This window comes from Capsella rubella, unplaced genomic scaffold (assembly GCF_000375325.1).
Source record: "Capsella rubella cultivar Monte Gargano unplaced genomic scaffold, Caprub1_0 scaffold_1, whole genome shotgun sequence".
Taxonomy (NCBI): domain Eukaryota; kingdom Viridiplantae; phylum Streptophyta; class Magnoliopsida; order Brassicales; family Brassicaceae; genus Capsella; species Capsella rubella.
This window is the reverse complement of record NW_006238923.1, coordinates 14811078-14830052: the sequence shown is the minus strand read 5'-3', so window position 1 is coordinate 14830052 and position 18975 is coordinate 14811078. Positions and strand designations below refer to the sequence as shown.

The 18975-nt window shown below is 33.7% G+C and overlaps 3 protein-coding genes and 2 pseudogenes across 3 annotated transcripts in view; 2 read left to right on the top strand and 3 right to left on the bottom strand.

Annotated features, from left to right (window-relative positions):
• Positions 1–1978: 1978 nt before the first annotated feature.
• LOC17900843 (WAT1-related protein At1g43650) lies at positions 1979–5763 on the top strand. Its single transcript, XM_006305150.2, has 7 exons — positions 1979–2190; positions 2366–2428; positions 2505–2621; positions 3606–3837; positions 5030–5188; positions 5298–5449; positions 5541–5763. The coding sequence occupies exons 1-7, from the start codon at positions 2015–2017 to the stop codon at positions 5656–5658; spliced, it is 1017 nt and encodes a 338-aa protein (XP_006305212.2). The 5' UTR covers positions 1979–2014; the 3' UTR covers positions 5659–5763.
• A 130-nt stretch (positions 5764–5893) lies between these two features.
• LOC111832410 lies at positions 5894–8106 on the bottom strand (annotated as a pseudogene).
• Positions 8107–13805: 5699 nt separating this feature from the next.
• Positions 13806–15917, top strand: LOC17900451 (tubby-like F-box protein 5). Its single transcript, XM_006307623.2, has 5 exons — positions 13806–13939; positions 14102–14467; positions 14535–14622; positions 14845–14977; positions 15089–15917. Exons 2-5 carry the CDS (start codon positions 14129–14131, stop codon positions 15756–15758), a joined length of 1230 nt encoding a protein of 409 aa, XP_006307685.1. The 5' UTR covers positions 13806–13939; positions 14102–14128; the 3' UTR covers positions 15759–15917.
• Positions 15918–16038: 121 nt separating this feature from the next.
• Positions 16039–17485, bottom strand: LOC17898784 (annotated as a pseudogene).
• Positions 17486–18496: 1011 nt separating this feature from the next.
• LOC111832660 (glycine-rich cell wall structural protein 1-like) overlaps positions 18497–18975 on the bottom strand; it is a 1393-nt gene continuing 914 nt past the window's right edge. The window contains exon 2 of the mRNA XM_023790258.1: positions 18497–18945. Coding sequence (XP_023646026.1) covers positions 18719–18945 — 227 coding nt within the window. The 3' untranslated portion in view covers positions 18497–18718. The remainder of the gene's footprint in view (positions 18946–18975) is intronic.

Sequence of the window (18975 nt, the reverse complement as noted above, 5' to 3'; positions counted from 1 at the left end):
ACAAAGGTATTTTAGTCATTTTGTAAATCAAATCCATCTAGATGAAAAATGTAAATAATCAAACAAATACATTTTCGGTCAAATAGATCATCTAGATGGACATGTCTTGTTCGTTTGGTCATTTAGCATTCAAATGGATCACTTAAATAAATCATTTGAATTGATCACGTTGATGGAAATGCAAAATACAAAAACCGAACAGGGCCATATTTAGTTTCAGGTTAACTATCAATATGTCACTTCTTTTGAAATTTAAATGACCACATGTTAATTCAATATTAACAGTCTAATCCAATTCACATTTTTTAATTAATCTGAATTGACCAGGAGCCAAGATTTTTCTAATTATATCATCTAGCAATATCTATCTAATTCTTCCAACACCAAATAATAGAATCATTTATATGTATTAATATTATAATTATTAATGTTTTAAGATTTCTTTTACCTTTAGGTAGTTGTCCATTTTATCAAATGAAAGATATGAAGAACCAATTCGAGATCAAAAAGTTTGGTTTAATTTGCTATGCATCCATTTGATAGAAACTATTAACATAATAAAAACGTTTTATATCACTAAATAAAACAATATTTCCATAATAATTATTAATAATATTTTTATACAAAAAGATATTCGATGGCAATATAAGCTACACCATTACTATATATATATAATTTTTTAAAATAATAATTATCACTAACTACTGTATATTATCATCTACCTATTTAATTTGAGCCAACAATGAATAGTTACCTAGTTCAAAAGTTTACGATATTTTAGGGTATTTCTCTATTTAATTAAATTATTCACGCAAATGCAGACAAAATTGTATAGTGTATAAATAAAAACAAAAAATAAATAAAAGTTTCCTTTAAATGTTAGAAAGCAGAAACAAAAAAAAAACAAAAAAAAAAAGGTTGAAACAGCAGAAATGCATATTGTAAATTATCAACGCGAAGCTGCGTGCTCTTGCTTTCTCTTTTGTCCGACATTAGTGTCTTGCCACTTTGAATCTTCGGCTTTATCTTCTCTTTAATGTATTAATAATAAAATTATCCATTGTTGTTTCCCTTCATAGCAAGGTTTTATATATATAGTTGTAATCTTTTTCTTAATCCTGACGTTGCCAAATTATACATGATAAAATTGGCGAGAACGACGATATATAAGTTGGTATTTTTCTTTTATTTGAGTAATCGAAAATTTGTTCCGTAACCAAAATAAGTTGATAACCGGAAAAATCCATTACCAAAATCTTGCAAATTCGATCTTAATAACATTTAACCGTGTTTTTGGGATGTTATTTCGATTCATATCCCTTCATTGCAAGATTTAATATATATATATATATTCCTATTTTTTTTCTTTATCAAAGTGTTACCAAATTATTTAATACACTATAGAATTGGCGAGAACGAAATGAAAGACGATATTCGGCGTTATAAATTGATATTTTCTTATATTTGAGTCATCGAAAATTCATTCCATAACCGAAAAAAATTCTTTACCGAAATTTTGTAAATCCGATATTAATAATAGTATATATAACATTTAATCGTGTTCTTGGGGATGTTATTGGATTAGAACTCAAATCATATCAACGTTGAATAAAATGAAACCACTTACAAGTTGGAATAACGTACTTATGTTTCTCTAGATATAGATAAAGAACATGATATGATATAGTGTGACATGTATGCGCCGATACAACTGAGTAATTTTTGCAAATTTATGAGGAGATCATGAAATCACTAAAATCTTGAGGAGAAGACAAAAAATGTTTGTGGAAAGATGTTTTGATTTGATTGTAACATTTTCAATGGAAGTACACGTGTCCATATTAGCTGTACTACTACTATAGACTAGTGACCAAAACAAAAAGATGAGAAAACCCTTTAAAATGCCCACCAACACAAATGCATATATAGCGGAAGAGGAGCAAAGTGAAGCTCTTCATCACATAAAAGAACAAAAAAAACAAAACATATATCACTATTTACTAACTTCTTCAAGATGATGATGAAGCACAAAGCCAACATGGCAATGGTGTTTGTACAAATCATATACGCAGGCATGCCATTACTCTCTAAAGTTGCCATTTCTCAAGGAACCAACCCTTTTGTCTTTGTTTTCTATAGACAAGCCTTTGCAGCTCTTGCCTTATCCCCTTTCGCGTTCTTCCTCGAAAGGTTCTCCTGTTTTAACCACTCTATATCCATACATATATGGTGGTCGGATATCGATATGTTTTCTTGTAGCGATATCATACTAGTTTGAATCCGCGCATGGTTACACAAATGACAACATTAGTATAAACCGTTAAGCTACATATAATATTCTCATAACTTCTATGTTTTTTCGCAGCTCGAAAGCCTCGCCTTTATCGTTCGTCTTGCTGCTCAAAATATTCTTCATCTCCTTATGCGGGTACATATATATTACTATAGATTGTGAAATCTGATTCTTGGATTCAAGTTATTAACTAAGTGTTATATAAATCTAGGCTTACGCTGAGTCTTAACCTCTACTATGTGGCCATCGAAAACACTACTGCCACCTTTGCTGCAGCCACCACCAACGCGATACCATCTATCACCTTTGTCTTGGCTCTCCTGTTCAGGTATAAAGAGTCCTTCTCGTTCATATACCTCCTGAACTGATTCAAAGATTATATTTTGTTTATTTTTTAATGGGGGTCAGAGGGCATAATACTTTATTTTAATTTTTATATAATTTCTGATTAAAAAAGTTAAAGAATCGGTTAAAAAATATATCAAATCAAATAAAATCACTTTGTTTATTTTATTATTTCTTTTAATATTCTTAAAGCATATATGATAACCCATATTATTTAATTTTTCATTAACACATGACAATTACATATAATATAACTGGTTAGTGTTAATTGTTAAATATGGTTTATTTTATATATGCAGTATAATATAACTAAGTTGTTACTTTGCTTTGTGTAGAAGTAAATTCTTTATAGCGATAAGAAAAAGTAAGCAGGAGAAAACAACAAAATGACTATTATGAGTTGAGTTTTGACTCAAAAGATTGGTCTAAAGGAAACAAAATATATACAATAGGAGAAAATTATTATTTTTAAATAGGGTATATAGTGTATAAATGGTGATAGCGCATTTGACTGTATGGGATAAACAGTTTCAATATACGGTGCAGTTCAACTGCGGAATTTACGAAAAAAAGTTTTGCGGGATAAGTGTGATTTTCGATATTTTTAGATCGCTAGGCAAATACTACTTGTGTTTTTAAAAGTGTTTCATACCTATATAGGCTGGTTAATTGTGCAAAGCTCAAATTTTTTTGTTTTTTAAAACACTAATAAAAAAAAACTCGGATTGAATGGTAACATAAATGCGTTATTGCGGTGCGGGACAAAAAAGGCCCCGCTAGCTTTTACGTTCACCGTTCATGGTCATAGTGTAACAAAACCATGCAGGTCAAAGAAAAATATATAATCAATTTATCAAAAGTTATATTTAGAATATTCAGTAAAATTTGATCAAGCATCTAAATTATAATAAGCAAGTTGACTATGTGGGCACTGATTCTAACCTGAATATATAAATCAAATGAAAAGATTAGAGACTGTGACGTTGAAGAAGTCACATGGAGTGGCCAAAGTCATTGGTTCGATGATTGGAATGTTAGGCGCATTAGTTTTTGCTTTTGTGAAAGGGCCAAGTTTGATCAACCACTATAACAACAATACCATACCAAACGGCAGCGTTGCATCAACCAAAAACTCTGTGAAAGGTTCTATCACAATGCTATCTGCCAATACTTGTTGGTGTATGTGGATTATCATGCAGGTATGCCACTTACTTTCTCATCACTTCACTAGTTGCATTCCTAATTTCTTAATCGTTGCTTGCTACTTTAGACCATCATCATTATTAAAAGTATCTTAAACAAATCTTATATTGTTAGGAGAAACGCTTATATAAGAACCGTTTTCTTGAAGAAATCTTAACTTAAGATTTGTTTAAGAGACCCTTAATAATGATGCTCTTGATTTGTTTTCTTTAATTGTTAATTTTGTTTATCTAGTTAATTCAGTTGAAAACACTATTTTGACATGTATTAGGCATTGGATAGTAACTTTTTGTGTGTGTTTATTTTCCGTTCATTATTAACAAGGAGAATTATTAAAAATCGCGAAAAATCCGGATTTCTTTTTGTGTGTGATAGAAATATCTATATATTATGAAAAACATACGTAAATACATTAAAAATTTTGGTAATATGAAAAATATATTTTTTCTATAAGCTCATCTTTTTTTTTTTTTTTGCTATATATATGTGAGATACTTTTAGTTAGGTAAAAAAAAATATATATAATGTAAAAGTTTTAAGCTGTTTTTTCAACGAAGAAATATAAGTTTAGATTTATATTTTAATTTTTTTTCCTGAAAATATGATATTATTTTTGAAAATTTCACTTAATATCCGATTACGTAATTGGACCTTCACCATGATATGAAAAGGACTAGTCTCTTTATACACTTTCATAGGTTATGGAGTAATGGTATTGTCTTCTTCAGTTTAAAAATTATTTGGAACCAGTCCACGTCTCTCTCTCTCTCTATTGGATAAAATAAATTCTAGTCAAAACACAAATTATTTATCATATGATTCATACAACAAAATAAACTACAAAAATATTCAACTACCTATGTCTCTTGTACGGAAGCACTAAAACACAAGTACACACCATTATTTTCAGACATGACATAGGTATGACATCAAGTATATGTCCGTAGAAACTTGATTTAGTCGAAATGTTTATTTTATAAATAAATAAATATAATATAATATTATTTTACAATCTATAAATACTAAAAGTATATAGTTGAATCATATTAATTTACATGATTAGTTTTATAAAAAAAATGGTAAAATAAAGATTTCATGCATTTTTCTGGCGAATATTAAATAAAATGCGTTTTCGAGAATTTTCCCCCAATTTTTTAACAATTTTGATTGATGGTGTTTGTTAATTAGAGCAAAGTGATGAAGGAGTACCCAGCAAAGTTGCGACTAGTAGCACTTCAATGCCTTTTCAGTTGCATACAAACCGGAGTTTGGGCAGTCGCGGCAAACAGAAATCCATCAGTTTGGAAGATTGAATTCGGCTTACCTCTTCTCTCAATGGCTTATTGTGTATGTTAAAATCATCTCTAATCTCTAAATTATATATCAAATATGAAATATATCTTTCTGTTTAATCAAAGAATAGTATATAGTATATAATTAAACCAAAACTTAATAGGGAATCATGGTGACTGGACTTACATATTGGTTACAAGTGTGGGCAATAGAGAAGAAAGGACCAGTGTTCACTGCACTCTACACTCCTTTAGCTCTCATCATTACTTGCATTATCTCATCTTTCCTATTCAAGGAAACACTATACCTTGGAAGGTTTGTTGTTTAAAACAAACAAATTATAATTTCATACCATATATAAGTGTATGTCCTTAGAATCTTATGTTTGTGTTTATACTTGGTGCAGTGTGGGTGGAGGAGTGTTGTTGGTGTGTGGACTATACCTTGGTCTATGGGGTAAAACTAAAGAAGAGGAAATAAAATTGTATAATGAAAAACAAAGCCAAAAAGTGATCATTGTTTAGTCGCAATAATTTAACTTTGGAACTTGGATACAAGTTTATTTTGGAAGTTATATATATAACCTTTTTTTGTGTATGTTTCAGACAAAGTACCATCGTCTCTAATAATCATATGCATGCACCCAATCTCAGTTATCATATTAATAATGTATGCATTCATGTAGTGTAAATATAGATGTGGAGGTATTTGTTTTTTAACTCGAATGTTTTAATTGGTTAAATAATGTATTGTAACCATTTAGGGTTTATCAGAGCTCACTAGAGCCTTGTCGTCACTCAAAGACAAAGAAGTTGAAAATGTAGAAACTAGAGAACTATTTGGTAAAGAAGATAAGGACTCTTCTTCTACTAATCCTTTCACAGAGGTGGACTTGGATGTTGATGGGCTTTTTTTGGGCTTCGATGTGGTCCAAGTCCATAACCTCACATCTTTACAATCTAACTCCTCTTTGAATATTTTGTGAACATCTTGAAGAAATTTAAGAACATTAGCCAATGATCCTTTGCTTCGGCTCTCGTCTTTTTTCTGTTCTGCGTATGATTCAGACCGAGCACGAAGCTTTCTGAAGTATCTGTATTCGGTGATCTGATACAAGTTTCTCTTGTCATAAGGCCAAACATCAAACGAATCAACAATCAACACTCTACGCTTATCAGCCAAAACAAGATCAAGTGTCTTGTAGTAAGGACTTGCTCCTTTCCTCACGACTCGGTGTCCAAAGTATACGTTATCCGGATCAATCAACTTCAACACTGTCTTAACGTAACTGGAACTGCGCAATGTGTAAACGTGCATAGTGAAAAGCTTGTTGGCTTCTAATAGAAACTCATGAACATAAGGTCGTAGCTTTATCAAATATTCGTAATGGGATGGTACGTTGCATCTCCATAGATCTAGCCTTGAATCGGTTTCTTCGAGTAGATACTTCTCCTTTATAAAAAGGTCCGAAACAAGCCTTGAGTGGACAAGCGTGTGGTCCAAGTCAAGGACTAGGTGAAGCTTCTTCTTCCTTGTGTTGCAAGTCAATAACCTTAAATCTTTAAAATCGAACTCTTCTTGAAATATTTTGTGAACTTCTTGAAGAAATTTTAAAACACTCGCCAATGATCCTTTGCTTCGGCTCTCGTCTTTCTTCTCTTCTGCGTATGATTCAGACCTAGTACGATGGTCTCTGAAATTATTATATCCGGTGATCTTACACAAGTTTCTCTTGTCATAAAGCCAAACATCAACCGTATCATCAACAATCACAACTCTACGCTTATCATCAGCCTTAACAAGTTCAAGTGTCTTATAGTCAGGACTTGCTTCTCTAGCTATGACTTGGTGACCAAAGTAAACTTGATCCGGATCAATCAACTTCAACACCGACTCAGCGTAACTGGAAGTGCCCATTGTGTAAACGTGCATGGTGAAAAGCTTGTTGGCTTCTAGTAGAAACTCATGAAGAAAGGTCGTAGCTTTATCAAATAGTCATTACATCTCCATAGATCTAGCCTTGAGTCAGCTTCTTCGAGTAGATACTTCTCTTTTATAGAAAGTTTCAAAACAAGCCTCGCGTGGATAAGCGTGTGGTCCAAGTCAAGGACTAGGTGAAGGCTCCAGATAAGGCTCCAGGTCCGGATGGTATGACGGGTTTATTTTTTCAGAAATCATGGGAGGTTATAAAGGGTGACCTGGTTCAGATAGTCTCATATTTTTTCCAAAACGATTGTTTTGATAAGCGGTTGAATCAAACCAATATTTGTCTTATCCCGAAGGTAAAGAGACCGACTCGGATGACGGAAATGCGGCCTATTAGTTTGTGTAATGTAGGATATAAAGTTATATCTAAAGTGCTCTATCAACGACTAAAGACAATTCTTCCCCGTCTTATCTCGGAGACCCAGACTGCTTTTATGCCAGGACGGTTTATCTCAGATAATATTTTGGTGGGTCAAGAGATGTTTCATGGTTTAAGGACAAATCCATCTTGTAAGAGTAAGTTTCTAACTATTAAAACGGATATGAGTAAGGCTTATGATAGGGTTGAATGGATTTTTGTTGAACGCTTTCAGGAAGTTGGGGTTCTCAAAAAAATGGATTTCTTGGATTATGTTTTGCATGTCTTCGGTTGAGTATCAAGTTTTACTAAATGGTCAACCCAAAGGTTTAATTAAACCAGGGCGGAGCTACGACAAGGGGACCCTTTATCTCCGTATCTGTTTATTCTTTGTACGGAAGTTCTGATATCTAAAATTAGGAAAGCGGAGCAAAATAAATTGATATCAGGGATAAAAGTGGCTAACAGGAGTCCCCCAATATCCCATCTTTTATTTGCCGATGATAGTTTATTTTTCTGTCGAGCGACAACGGAGCAATGCGCGGTTATACTTGGTATTTTGAAACAGTATGAGGTGATGTCGGGACAGTAAATCAATTTCTCGAAGTCATCCTTACAATTCCGTCATTGTGTAGATATAAACGTTAGAACGGCGATTCAGCAGACTCTTGGAATTTTTCAGTTAGGCGGAATGGGATCATATCTTGGATTACCGGAAAGTTTAGGCGGAGCAAAGACTCAAGTTTTCTCTTTTGTTCGGGATAGGCTAAATAATCACATAAATGGCTGGTCTGCGAAATTGCTATCGAAGGGAGGGGGGAAGGAAGTTATGATAAAATCGGTGGCAGCTGCCCTCTCAACGTATGTTATGTCATGTTTTCGGCTCCCGAAAACAATAACATCGAAGTTGACTTGTGCAGTTGCCAACTTTTGGTGGAGTAATAATGGGCAGATATGTGGTATGCATTGGCGTGCATGGGACAAGCTTTGTGTGAGTAAGAAGTTGGGAGGGTTGGGTTTAAGAGATGTTAATGATTTTAATTCGGCACTCTTGGTGAAGCAGTTGTGGCGTTTAATGGATTTTCCAGATTCGCTTTTTGCAAAAGTTTTTAAAGGTCGGTATTATAGAAATGGGACTCCTATGGATCCCATTAAATCTTACTCTCCATCTTATGGATGGAGGAGTATAGTTTCCGCTCGCTCTTTGGTTGAAAAAGGACTGATTAAAAGGGTCGGCTTAGGAGATTCTGTTTATGTTTGGAAGGATCCCTGGGTTCCGGCTCAATTCCCGAGACCAGCCATAAGTAATGGGTCGTTGGTCGACCCGTCTTTACAAATTCGTCATTTGATTGATCGCCAGACAAATTCTTGGAAATTGGATACACTCCGAGAATTTTTTACTCCAGAGGATGTCTCTTTAATTAGTGCTCTACCTATTGGGAACGCATCAGTGGGAGATTCGGTAGGATGGCATTTCACGAAAACCGGAAAATATACGGTAAAATCTGGATACTACACGGCTAGAATGGTTGATTCGAGGATCCATAAGCCTCTGGTTTGTGGTCCGGATATTAACCCTCTTCTAGCAAGGGTATGGAAAATTAAGTGTCCACCTAAAATTCAACATTTGATGTGGCAATTATTGACGGGATGTATAGCAGTTTGGTCGAACTTATACCAACGGGGGATACAGTGTGATGATAAGTGTGTTCGATGCGGTTCACAAATGGAAACGGTTAATCATGTTTTCTTTGAATGTCCACCAGCGAGACAAGTTTGGGCACTGGCTAATGTCCCTGTGGGCCTTTTAGTCTTTCCTACAATGTCTGTATATGCTAATATGGACTATATTTTCGGCTGATCTCGGAAGGAGATCCTTATTTGGCATGCCCCTGGATATTGTGGTATGTATGGAAGGCTCGAAATGGTAAAATTTATGAGAACAAGGATGATAGTCCAATGGAAATATTACGGGTAGCTACGGAGGAAGCCACTGCCTGGAGAGGAGCTCAGTTGGAAGACTTGGGTGTCCAATTGGGTTCTGAACAGATTACTGCTCCTACCAGGAGTCAGATTCCGAGACCTATTAATCCCCTTCCGCCCTCATATACAGGTTATCGCTGCTTTATTGATGGCTCTTGGAAGTCCACTGATGATTATGCAGGTTTAGGTTGGTTTTTCAACATGCGCAGGAAGTTTCCTCGATGATGGGTGCTTCAAATGTACGGCGTAGTCTATCTCCCCTTCACTCTGAAGTTGAACCTCTGGTCTGGGCGATGAGATGCATGATAGGACATAACTACAGTGATGTTATGTTCCTGACGGACTGTTCAGATTTGGTGAAGATGGTGTCTTCTCCGTCCGAGTGGCCGGCGTTCTCTGTCTACCTTGACGACATCAACATTGATAGGGAAGAATTCTCAACCATCTCTCTCTCGCTTATTCCACACAGCTTGAATGACATGGCAGATTCCTTGGCGCGCAAAGCTCACTCCTCTCTGCAGGGTTTTAAACAAGTCTGTTTGGGTCCTTCTAATCGACTATGATCAGTTTTGATTGTAGTTCTGGTTAACAAAAAAAAAAAAAAAAAAAAAAAAAAAAAAGAGGATGTTCAATGGTGACATTCATCAAGGATGTCTAAAACAATGAACTATTAGATTTTATGTAAATTTAATTTTTAAGACACTCTCAAATGATTATCCATCCAATAGAGATATCCAATATAAATGTCTAAAAAAATATCTTATACAATTTTAAAACATATACACATCTTAATTATTCATTTTAAACATATTTATTCATTTGAAATATATTTATTCATTTAAAAAAAATTTATACATTTAAAAAAAAAAATACAAATCTTAAATATCCAGTTTCAAAATATTTATTCAAAAAATATTTATACATGTTAAAAACATAATACAAATCTTAATTATTCATTTTGAAAATATTTTATTCATTTAAAAAATTATAATTATACATTTTCAAAATATAATACAAATCTTAATTACTCATTTTAAAAATATATTATTCTTTTTTAAAATATATGTATATATTAATTTTTCCGTGGCCAATAAAAATTTGCCATGTCATCGGGTCTTAAGTTGTTAAATGTGTCTTATCCTAAATGTGTCTTATTTTAGGATACAAGTCTTAATTATTAGACCAACATTTGCATTAAATTTTATTATTATACTCTAAATTCCACTTTAGACACCCTATAAAATCACCATTGAACTTGCTCTAAGGCCACCTCCATCGGTAATACCTAGTTAGAGATTCTTAAAAAAAAGGATTTATATTATTTTTTATCTATATATTTTTTCTATTTTTTTTTCATTGAATTATTAAGTGTTTGACATCTGTCCACTATTTTTATGAACCCTTTTATAAAGTCTCTATGTTTAGGTACTCATTTTTTCTCTTTTTTCAGTTTTCATTTTGTTTATTTTTTTTTTTTATAAACCATCTCTTTAACACCTCCCAAGTGCTCTAAGGAGCGATACTTAAACTATCTATTATCATTGTATTTTTGTAAAAAACACACCTTAAATTTTTCAATGGATGTGCTCTTACATTCTTAATTTATTATGCGTTTAGTCTAAGTGCTTAAAAAACTTGAATATACAAACAACTTAGCTTATTGATTTATAAAACTTCTCGAAAACTACATCTCTCTCAAGTCTTGTGAAACATCTCTTCACAAACTTTGTATCCCCTACATATTAATAGAAAAGCATTCTCAAAAGAAAAAGCTCACGTGTCGCACTCACATACCTCCTCAGAAAATACGGTATAAATCCTCTATTATTATTAACTATTTACATAAAATTGCATATAGCTTAAATTTAGTTTTGGAAAGTTAAAAATTCTCAATGAAGGAAGTACTTTAAAATCACGATTTCGTTACTAATATATTACTAAAACCCTTCAGACGATATTCACGCTATATATACGTTATTCATGTCATCTAAAATATTTTAATATTTAATTATTTGGTAAAATAATTACTAATTTCGTGATAAATCCAATTAATAAATAGGATTATTACATATTTACAATAAGATAAAATTATTCTTAATTTTGTTTACCAACTAAAACGATTTGGCACATATTTTTAATTTTTAATAATTACAAATCATAAACCTAATTTAAAATTCTAATATTTAATGGAATTTATATTAAAGAATCTTCAAGGAAGTCCCATCGAATGCGATCATAGGCCTTTTCTAGATCCAACTTGAGTAACATCCATCCCTTTCTTATGTCTCATTGAGTGCACTGCCTCTTGAACAACGACAATATTATATGTGCTAAGCCTTCTCGGTATGAAACTAGCTTGAGATGGCCCTATCAACAAAGGCATAACTGATTTTAACTGCATCACAATAGCCTTCGTTCTTTAAAAGATGCAACGCTTCCAGATAAATGGGTGAAATGGGTTATGAATTGTATGACTGGGATGTCAATGCAGATCTTATGGAATAGGGAGAAGACAGAAGCGTTCCGGCTAGAAAGAGGACTCCAACAAGGCGATCCCCTCTCACTGTATTTAAAATTTTCTTTGTTTTTATTTTTTTATTGTATGAAATTTAACACATTATTTTACCATTAACTCGTTTTTAATTCAAACTTATTACAAAAATCTATGATTTACCGTAATCGACTACCATACAATGAAATAAAATTGTAACATATTGTAATCCGTTATAGTTTGTATGTATATATAAATATTCTTCCGCGCTATGCTATAGTTTTTATGAATAAAAATAGAACTTAAGATGTTATTACAAATTTTATTAGTTTAAACACTATAATTGTGGTTGCAAGAATTTACAGAATTATGTGGTTACGGTTTTAAGTGATATTAAACATTGGGAAAATTGTCGTAAAAATTCTAAACTTTTAAATTTGAGACAATTTAATCCCAAACTTTCAAAAAATCATTTTAATCATAAAGTTTTTATTGAATTTTTTGTAAAATATATAAGTTTCGTTGACCTTGATGATTTAAGCATGACATATAATATCTGTTAAAACGAACCCGAGATATAATTATCTGTGACCTGCTTCCGTTGAACCTAAGTGACCATGTTTTTTAAACGACGAAACGACGTCGAAAGTCGCTTTCTTACTCCATAGGTTCGTGCCATGGCAACAGTTTGATAAGAGGTATAAAGAATTTGTTGATATTTCTAGTATTAAGGATTCAAATTTGTGAATTGTGAATCGATTTGTGGATTGAGATTCTTCATTTTGTTAAACGACGTCGTTTTGGGGTAAAAAAAAAAGTCCTTGTTTAGGCTAATTGGAGGCACCTAACGTATAGTTAACTCCGTCTTCGCGATTTTAAGAAAAATAAAACGTCATAGTTAAATCAGCAAAGTCAACGAAAAATAAGGATTTTACGGAAAATGCAACATATACATTTGTGATTAAAATGACTTTCTGAAAATTCCGAATTAAATCATCCCAACTTTGAAAGTTCGGGATTTTTATGACATTTTTCCAATTATAAACATTTTTATGGTACCATATCTTAATCAAAAATTTACCATTTTAATGTAAAATATGATTATTAAAGATATAAAACACAAAAGACTACATTATCAGAAACAATGAATATGATTAAATTAAAAAAAATTCTAAATAAATACTAAATAGTCTCTGAAGTTTAAACAAATTCTAACATTTTTTTTTTTGTTTCTGGTTTAACTTACTTTTCCTACTTGTTAAAAATACCATTATAATAAGACTTTGTCTCTACATGCTTTAACAAAAACTTCATAAGAAAATAAAAAGTAATAGAGACCCTTCAACACCTTGGCTACAAGCCTACATTGTGCTCGTGTCATTTGGTCATCGAATCATACTAAATAATGAAATGTATTATTACTTATTCTAGACATTAAATTAAATAAATACGTTACATTTTACAAATATAGGATATTCTAAACAAAATTAAATACAAGCACTAAATTTTATTACAGTTATACTGAATTTGATAAAGTTTTGAAATCCGTGACTCTTTACAAGTAAGAGCTGAAGATCAGAGAGAGACAAAGAAAACAATTTAGACAAATTAGGTTTGTCTTCTTTGATCTGTCTTCTCTAAATTTCTTACCTGTAACTTTTTTACTTTTACTTTTTGCTTGTCTTTTATAGGTTTAGCTTTGATCTCTTTGGTTTGATACTAAAGATCTAACCTTTGGGTCTCAACTCTCAAGATTCTTGAAAACCTAATGAATCGTTGTTGAATTCAAAAGGAAACTTTGTTTTTCTATGGGTTTAGCTTTGATCTATTTGCTTTGTTACATATATACCCAAAAGTGTCTCAAGATTCTTGAAAACCTCTTTTTTTTTTTGGATTTTGTGTGTTCTTGAAATTTAGGTTAGCTTCAGCTTTTTGAATCTAAAGATTTTGATTTCTTGAAAATAATTGTGGAAATATCAAGATTTTGGTTAGTAATTTTTTCTTCGTCTAAATGTTTCATTATAGATATATTATTCTTTAATTTAGGTAGCTTTGGTATAGTCACAAACTATATATATATATACTGTTAAATTTGAGAAATTTATGTTAAGATTTTACTCATAATGTTTGTTTCTTCATGTTTTTGTAGAAGAAGAAGCTTTGATAGTAAGAGAAAATGTCGTTTCGTAGCATTGTTCGTGATGTTAGAGATAGTTTAGGAAGCTTTTCAAGAGTGTCTAATGGGACTCATGAGAGAAGTAAATCTTATGGTGCATTGGTTGAGACACTTGGTGAAGATCTTGCTGTAATCAAGAACACTCGTTGGGCTAATTTGCCAGCTCCTCTACTACGAGATGTGATGAGAAGGTTGGATGAAAGCGAGAGCAAGTGGCCTGCTCGTAAACAAGTTGTTGCTTGTGCTGGTGTTTGCAAGACATGGAGATTAATGTGCAAAGATATTGTCAAAAGTCCTGAGTTCTCCCGCAAACTCACGTTTCCGGTTTCTTTGAAACAGGTGCGAGGTTTCGTTACTTCGTTTCGATATCATCTCGGTTATTCTGACCACTCTTTTATTTGTGCAGCCCGGGACTAGGGATGGAACCATACATTGTTTTATCAAAAGGGATAAGTCTAATATGACTTACCATCTTTATCTTTCTCTGAGCCCTGGTTAGTCTTTGGTCTTTGTTGATGTTACCAAACCTCTGTTTCAGTAAACTCTGTTTCAGTAAACTCTGTTTTGTCATTTGAACTCAAAATGTAGTAGAAGACATGTCTTGCAAGTTCTTGAAAATAACAGAAAACTCAAATTTTTTCTATGTTAACTTAGTTTTTGACTCTTGATATATATACTAGTGGCTCATTTTACTAACCTTTGTCCAATTTGTACAGCCTTACTTGGTGAAACTGGAAAGTTTCTTCTCTCGGCAAAGCGCACACGGAGGACTTCATACACCGAGTATGTGATATCAATGGATGCAAACAACATTTCAAGATCAAGTAGCACTTACATTGGCAAAATGAGGTAAGAATATAAGATCTTCCAACACATGATTGAGTTCTTGATTACTTCTTGCAAAACATGATTGAGTTCTTGATTTAATTCTTGCAAATTTTGTTTTAACTTCATTTTCAGGTCTAACTTCTTAGGGACAAAATTCATAATATATGATACAGCTCTTGCCTACAACAGTCCAAGAACATCATCTCCCAAAGTCTCTCCTAAAGTCCCCTCTGGAAGTTACAACATCGGTCAAGTTACATATGAGTTGAACGTGTTTGGAACCCGTGGACCTCGCAAGATGCACTGCATTATGCACTCTATCCCTACCCTACCTCTAGAACCCGGCAGCACTGTCCCTGACAAACCCGAGAATCTGCAACGTTCCCTTGATGAATCTTTCCACAGCTTCGCTTCCTCAAAGATAATCAACCACTCGGGAGATATCAGCAGCGCGCGGTTCTCAGACATTGTTGGACTGCAAGAGAAAAAAGGAAAGGAAGGGCCTTTGGTGCTGACAAACAAAACGCCAAGGTGGCACCAGAAGTTGCAATGCTGGTGCCTTTACTTCAAAGACAGAGTGACCATTAAGTCGGTAAAGAACTTTCAACTGATATCCGCTGCAACGGTTCAGCCATCACCACCATCACAGAAGCTAGAGCCATCAGACAATGATAAGATCATACTACAGTTTGGGAAAGTGGGTAAGGACATGTTCACTATGGACTATAGCTACCCTCTCTCTGCCTTTCAAGCCTTTACTATTTGCTTGAGCAGCTTCGACACTAAATTGGCTTGTGAATAAATAATTAGAAACACACCTATGGATATATATACCATATCGTATTATGCTAAGGCTTGTTTGGTTTGTGCAATTGTGCTAGTGAATTTAAACGTTATGATTGTTTATGAATTGTAATCTTCGAACAAAAGACTGAAGCTGGCTACATAGCAGCATTAATTACTGAACTTTAGAAAAAAACAGTAGTCTATGTATGAAAGATCCAAAACAAAACAGCAAACAGGAACCGTGCATTGCACGTAAGTTTCTTTTTATCAGAACCGTGCACTGCACGTATGTTTGTTCAGGAGAACATGACCTGGACTTTGCATTTAGATGAAGCTCTGGGAAGCATTAAGAGATCCACCAAGATCTGCAGGTCATCATCACTTCTTCCCTCAACATGAACTTCCAACAACACCAAATACTGCAGTTTCTCCAAGATATGCTTTATTTGCACCATTTCTCCAATATATCCATAGAATTGGTTTATCTTTAATATCTCAATATGGCAGGACAAAAGAAACGAGTAACCCTCCAAGCATTGGCAAAGAGACACCTCATCACCTTTTCTAGTATGATAGTGCAAAGCCTGCAAAAAAGATTTTGTGAGTTTTCGATTCTTTTGTTTCTCCAATGGACTATTTGGGATGTTTCTTGTTCATACCTCAATGGTGAGAGTCTTAAGATTTGGAGAGTTTTTAAGAAGAGTAAGCAGAGTACATACTGATAAATGAAACAGGTTCTCAAACACTGGGACAGCTTCAGGAAACTCCCAAAACAGCTATTACATGAAAGAGACAATTAGTCTCAGTGGAGTCATAACTTCAATAACAAACAGATCATTAAAGAGACAACACTTACTTCCAATGTGTCAACAGCTCCTATGGTAAGAATCTGAACATTCTTTAACCCTTTAATCAGATTGGTAACATCATAGTTATCCCTATTGTAAAGAGGACGATGCTCTATCTTAGCTTCAACAAGTGAACTGAGATTAACAACTGGATAATGATCTCTAAGAACATCTAAGTAATCAAGTATTCAAGACTCGGAATATCAAAACTGATAGGGTCAAAACTAGCTCCATCGTGATACAGTTCTTGGCGTCGAATAGTAAGTCTCTTAAGGATGTGACTAGATACAACGCGAGACCAGTACCAATCTTCACAGTTGAAGCCATGTATGAGTAACTCCTCAAGCACAGGACAAGCAGAGATAAGCCTTGTAAACGCAGTAGTATCATCGAACATAACTGAATCAAGAAAGAGAGACTTGAGAGAAGGAAGCAGAGCAGTACTAGGGATAAGATCAATAACAAAACCAGAGCCTAGTCTCAGTTTCACAACGCTCTTGCAAGTGAACAACTCTGAAGGCAGTGAGTAGTAATGATCATAACGTCCTTTGATGTGGAGTTCAAGATCCAAGACACCACGCTTGAACACACTAAGTAAACACTCGTTGACTGTATCACACTGAGAAGGATCCAAAGACGAAGACGTGAGCTTTAGATAGAATCTTCTCATACGGTGGTGACTCTGGTCATGTCGAGGAGATAGTAATCGAGCAGCGAAAACTTCGAAACTTCCATTGATGGGATAGTACGAATCAGCAAAAACACAACTCTGTATGATGGTAACAAGATTATACCATTTCTTGGAAGCATACTTCAACCTCGCTGCGTCTTTTGTTGAAAGGAATGAGATTACGTGACAAGCAAGTTCCTCTGGTAAATTACTGATCCTATCCATACTTTTTGCGCCAACCCTAATCTAAAGAACCCTAATTTTCACTAATCTCCGATCAGATCTTCAAAGATAGATACCTGAAGCGTCGTTAATGAATCTTTAAAGAGAATTTGACGAAGAAGGAGAAAGTAGCATTTCTTGAAAGCAGAGAACAATATAATTGTTTGTTATGAGCACCTCCCAATCCAAATTCCGGTTTAACTTCGGTTTAAATTGCTTAGATTTTCTAATTATTTGGTATAAGATAAGAAATACAAAAAGTTGTTGGTATTATAAAACACATACGTCGTTTATTATACAAAATCCAAAACAAAAGTAATTTTGACTCTTACACATTCTCTTAAAAATATTATAATCTTGTTTTATACATGTTACTTGTTAGAAACCTAATCGTTAACATATATGCATGCAATTGGTATAGGAATAGGTCATGGTATATATGTTAATTTTATGTTTAACCTAATTAGAAAATGAAATAGATAAAAATGAATAAGTAAATATTCTAAATTTCTTAATCTTTGTTATACTTTTAGAATATTCTTCGACTTGAGCTTTACGGGTTTACTTCAGTATCGGACTCTGACGGTTCATAACAGTTAATATGCAAAATACACATCTTGCTCCCAATATATCTCAAATAAAAAACGTTGGAAACCATGATGATACACACTACTATCGCTCTTGACGCACTATAGCAAACAAAAGCATTGTATAGAAAACTAATTGTCCTGATGTACTTAACCACATCATCACCGAGTTTGGAAAGATAACAATGGTGCTTGTAAGAGATTTCATCTATGAACAGAAAATGAAAAGTTAAAGCAAATAATGAATTCAAAAATAAACATTGGCCAATGAAGTAAATTTTCTGCTGTAAATGTTGCTTATAAAATAAGTGAAGTTGGCCATATAGCTATAATATTCATTTTATGTGAGTTTGGTGGAGAAATATCTGACTAAATAGGACCTCAAAATTGAAGTAAATGGCCCTCTTTGTATGTTACACATTGAAAATATAGATATGTTCCTTTCATTCAAAACATTTAAGATCAATCCGTATTGAACAATATTTTCTTATTGTGATTATCGAAAGCATTCTTAAACAAAAATAGGAGAAATCACATTTTGAAATGAAAACTGATGTATCATACATGTTTTTTTGGTGTTTTGTGATTAAAAACAAATGCAAGAGGACATAAAAGTACTAAGATGAGTAGTAATAATAAGTCGTTTTGATTAATGGCCACCACCACCGCTACCGCTTCCACTGCCGGAACCATGACCGGAGCCTCCACCAACCCCAACACCTATTCCTATACCAATCCCAATGCCTACTCCTCCCCCATGACCTCCTCCAGCGCCACCACCGTGCCCAAAACCTCCTCCAAGGCCTCCACCGTGTCCACCTCCACCTCCGGCACCACCACCACCGCCAAGTCCTCCTCCGGCACCACCTCCAACTCCTCCCCCAGCACCAAATCCACCACCATGTC

Coding starts and splice junctions, on each gene's coding strand:
- LOC17900843 (XM_006305150.2), top strand. CDS start 2,015: ATGATGATGAAGCACAAAGCCAACATGGCAATGGTGTTTGTACAAATC. Junction 3,838..5,029: donor GTATGTGGATTATCATGCAG/GTATGCCACTTA, acceptor TTTGTTAATTAG/AGCAAAGTGATGAAGGAGTA. Junction 5,189..5,297: donor TTCTCTCAATGGCTTATTGT/GTATGTTAAAAT, acceptor AAAACTTAATAG/GGAATCATGGTGACTGGACT.
- LOC17900451 (XM_006307623.2), top strand. CDS start 14,129: ATGTCGTTTCGTAGCATTGTTCGTGATGTTAGAGATAGTTTAGGAAGC. Junction 14,468..14,534: donor TTCCGGTTTCTTTGAAACAG/GTGCGAGGTTTC, acceptor TTATTTGTGCAG/CCCGGGACTAGGGATGGAAC. Junction 14,623..14,844: donor TTATCTTTCTCTGAGCCCTG/GTTAGTCTTTGG, acceptor CAATTTGTACAG/CCTTACTTGGTGAAACTGGA.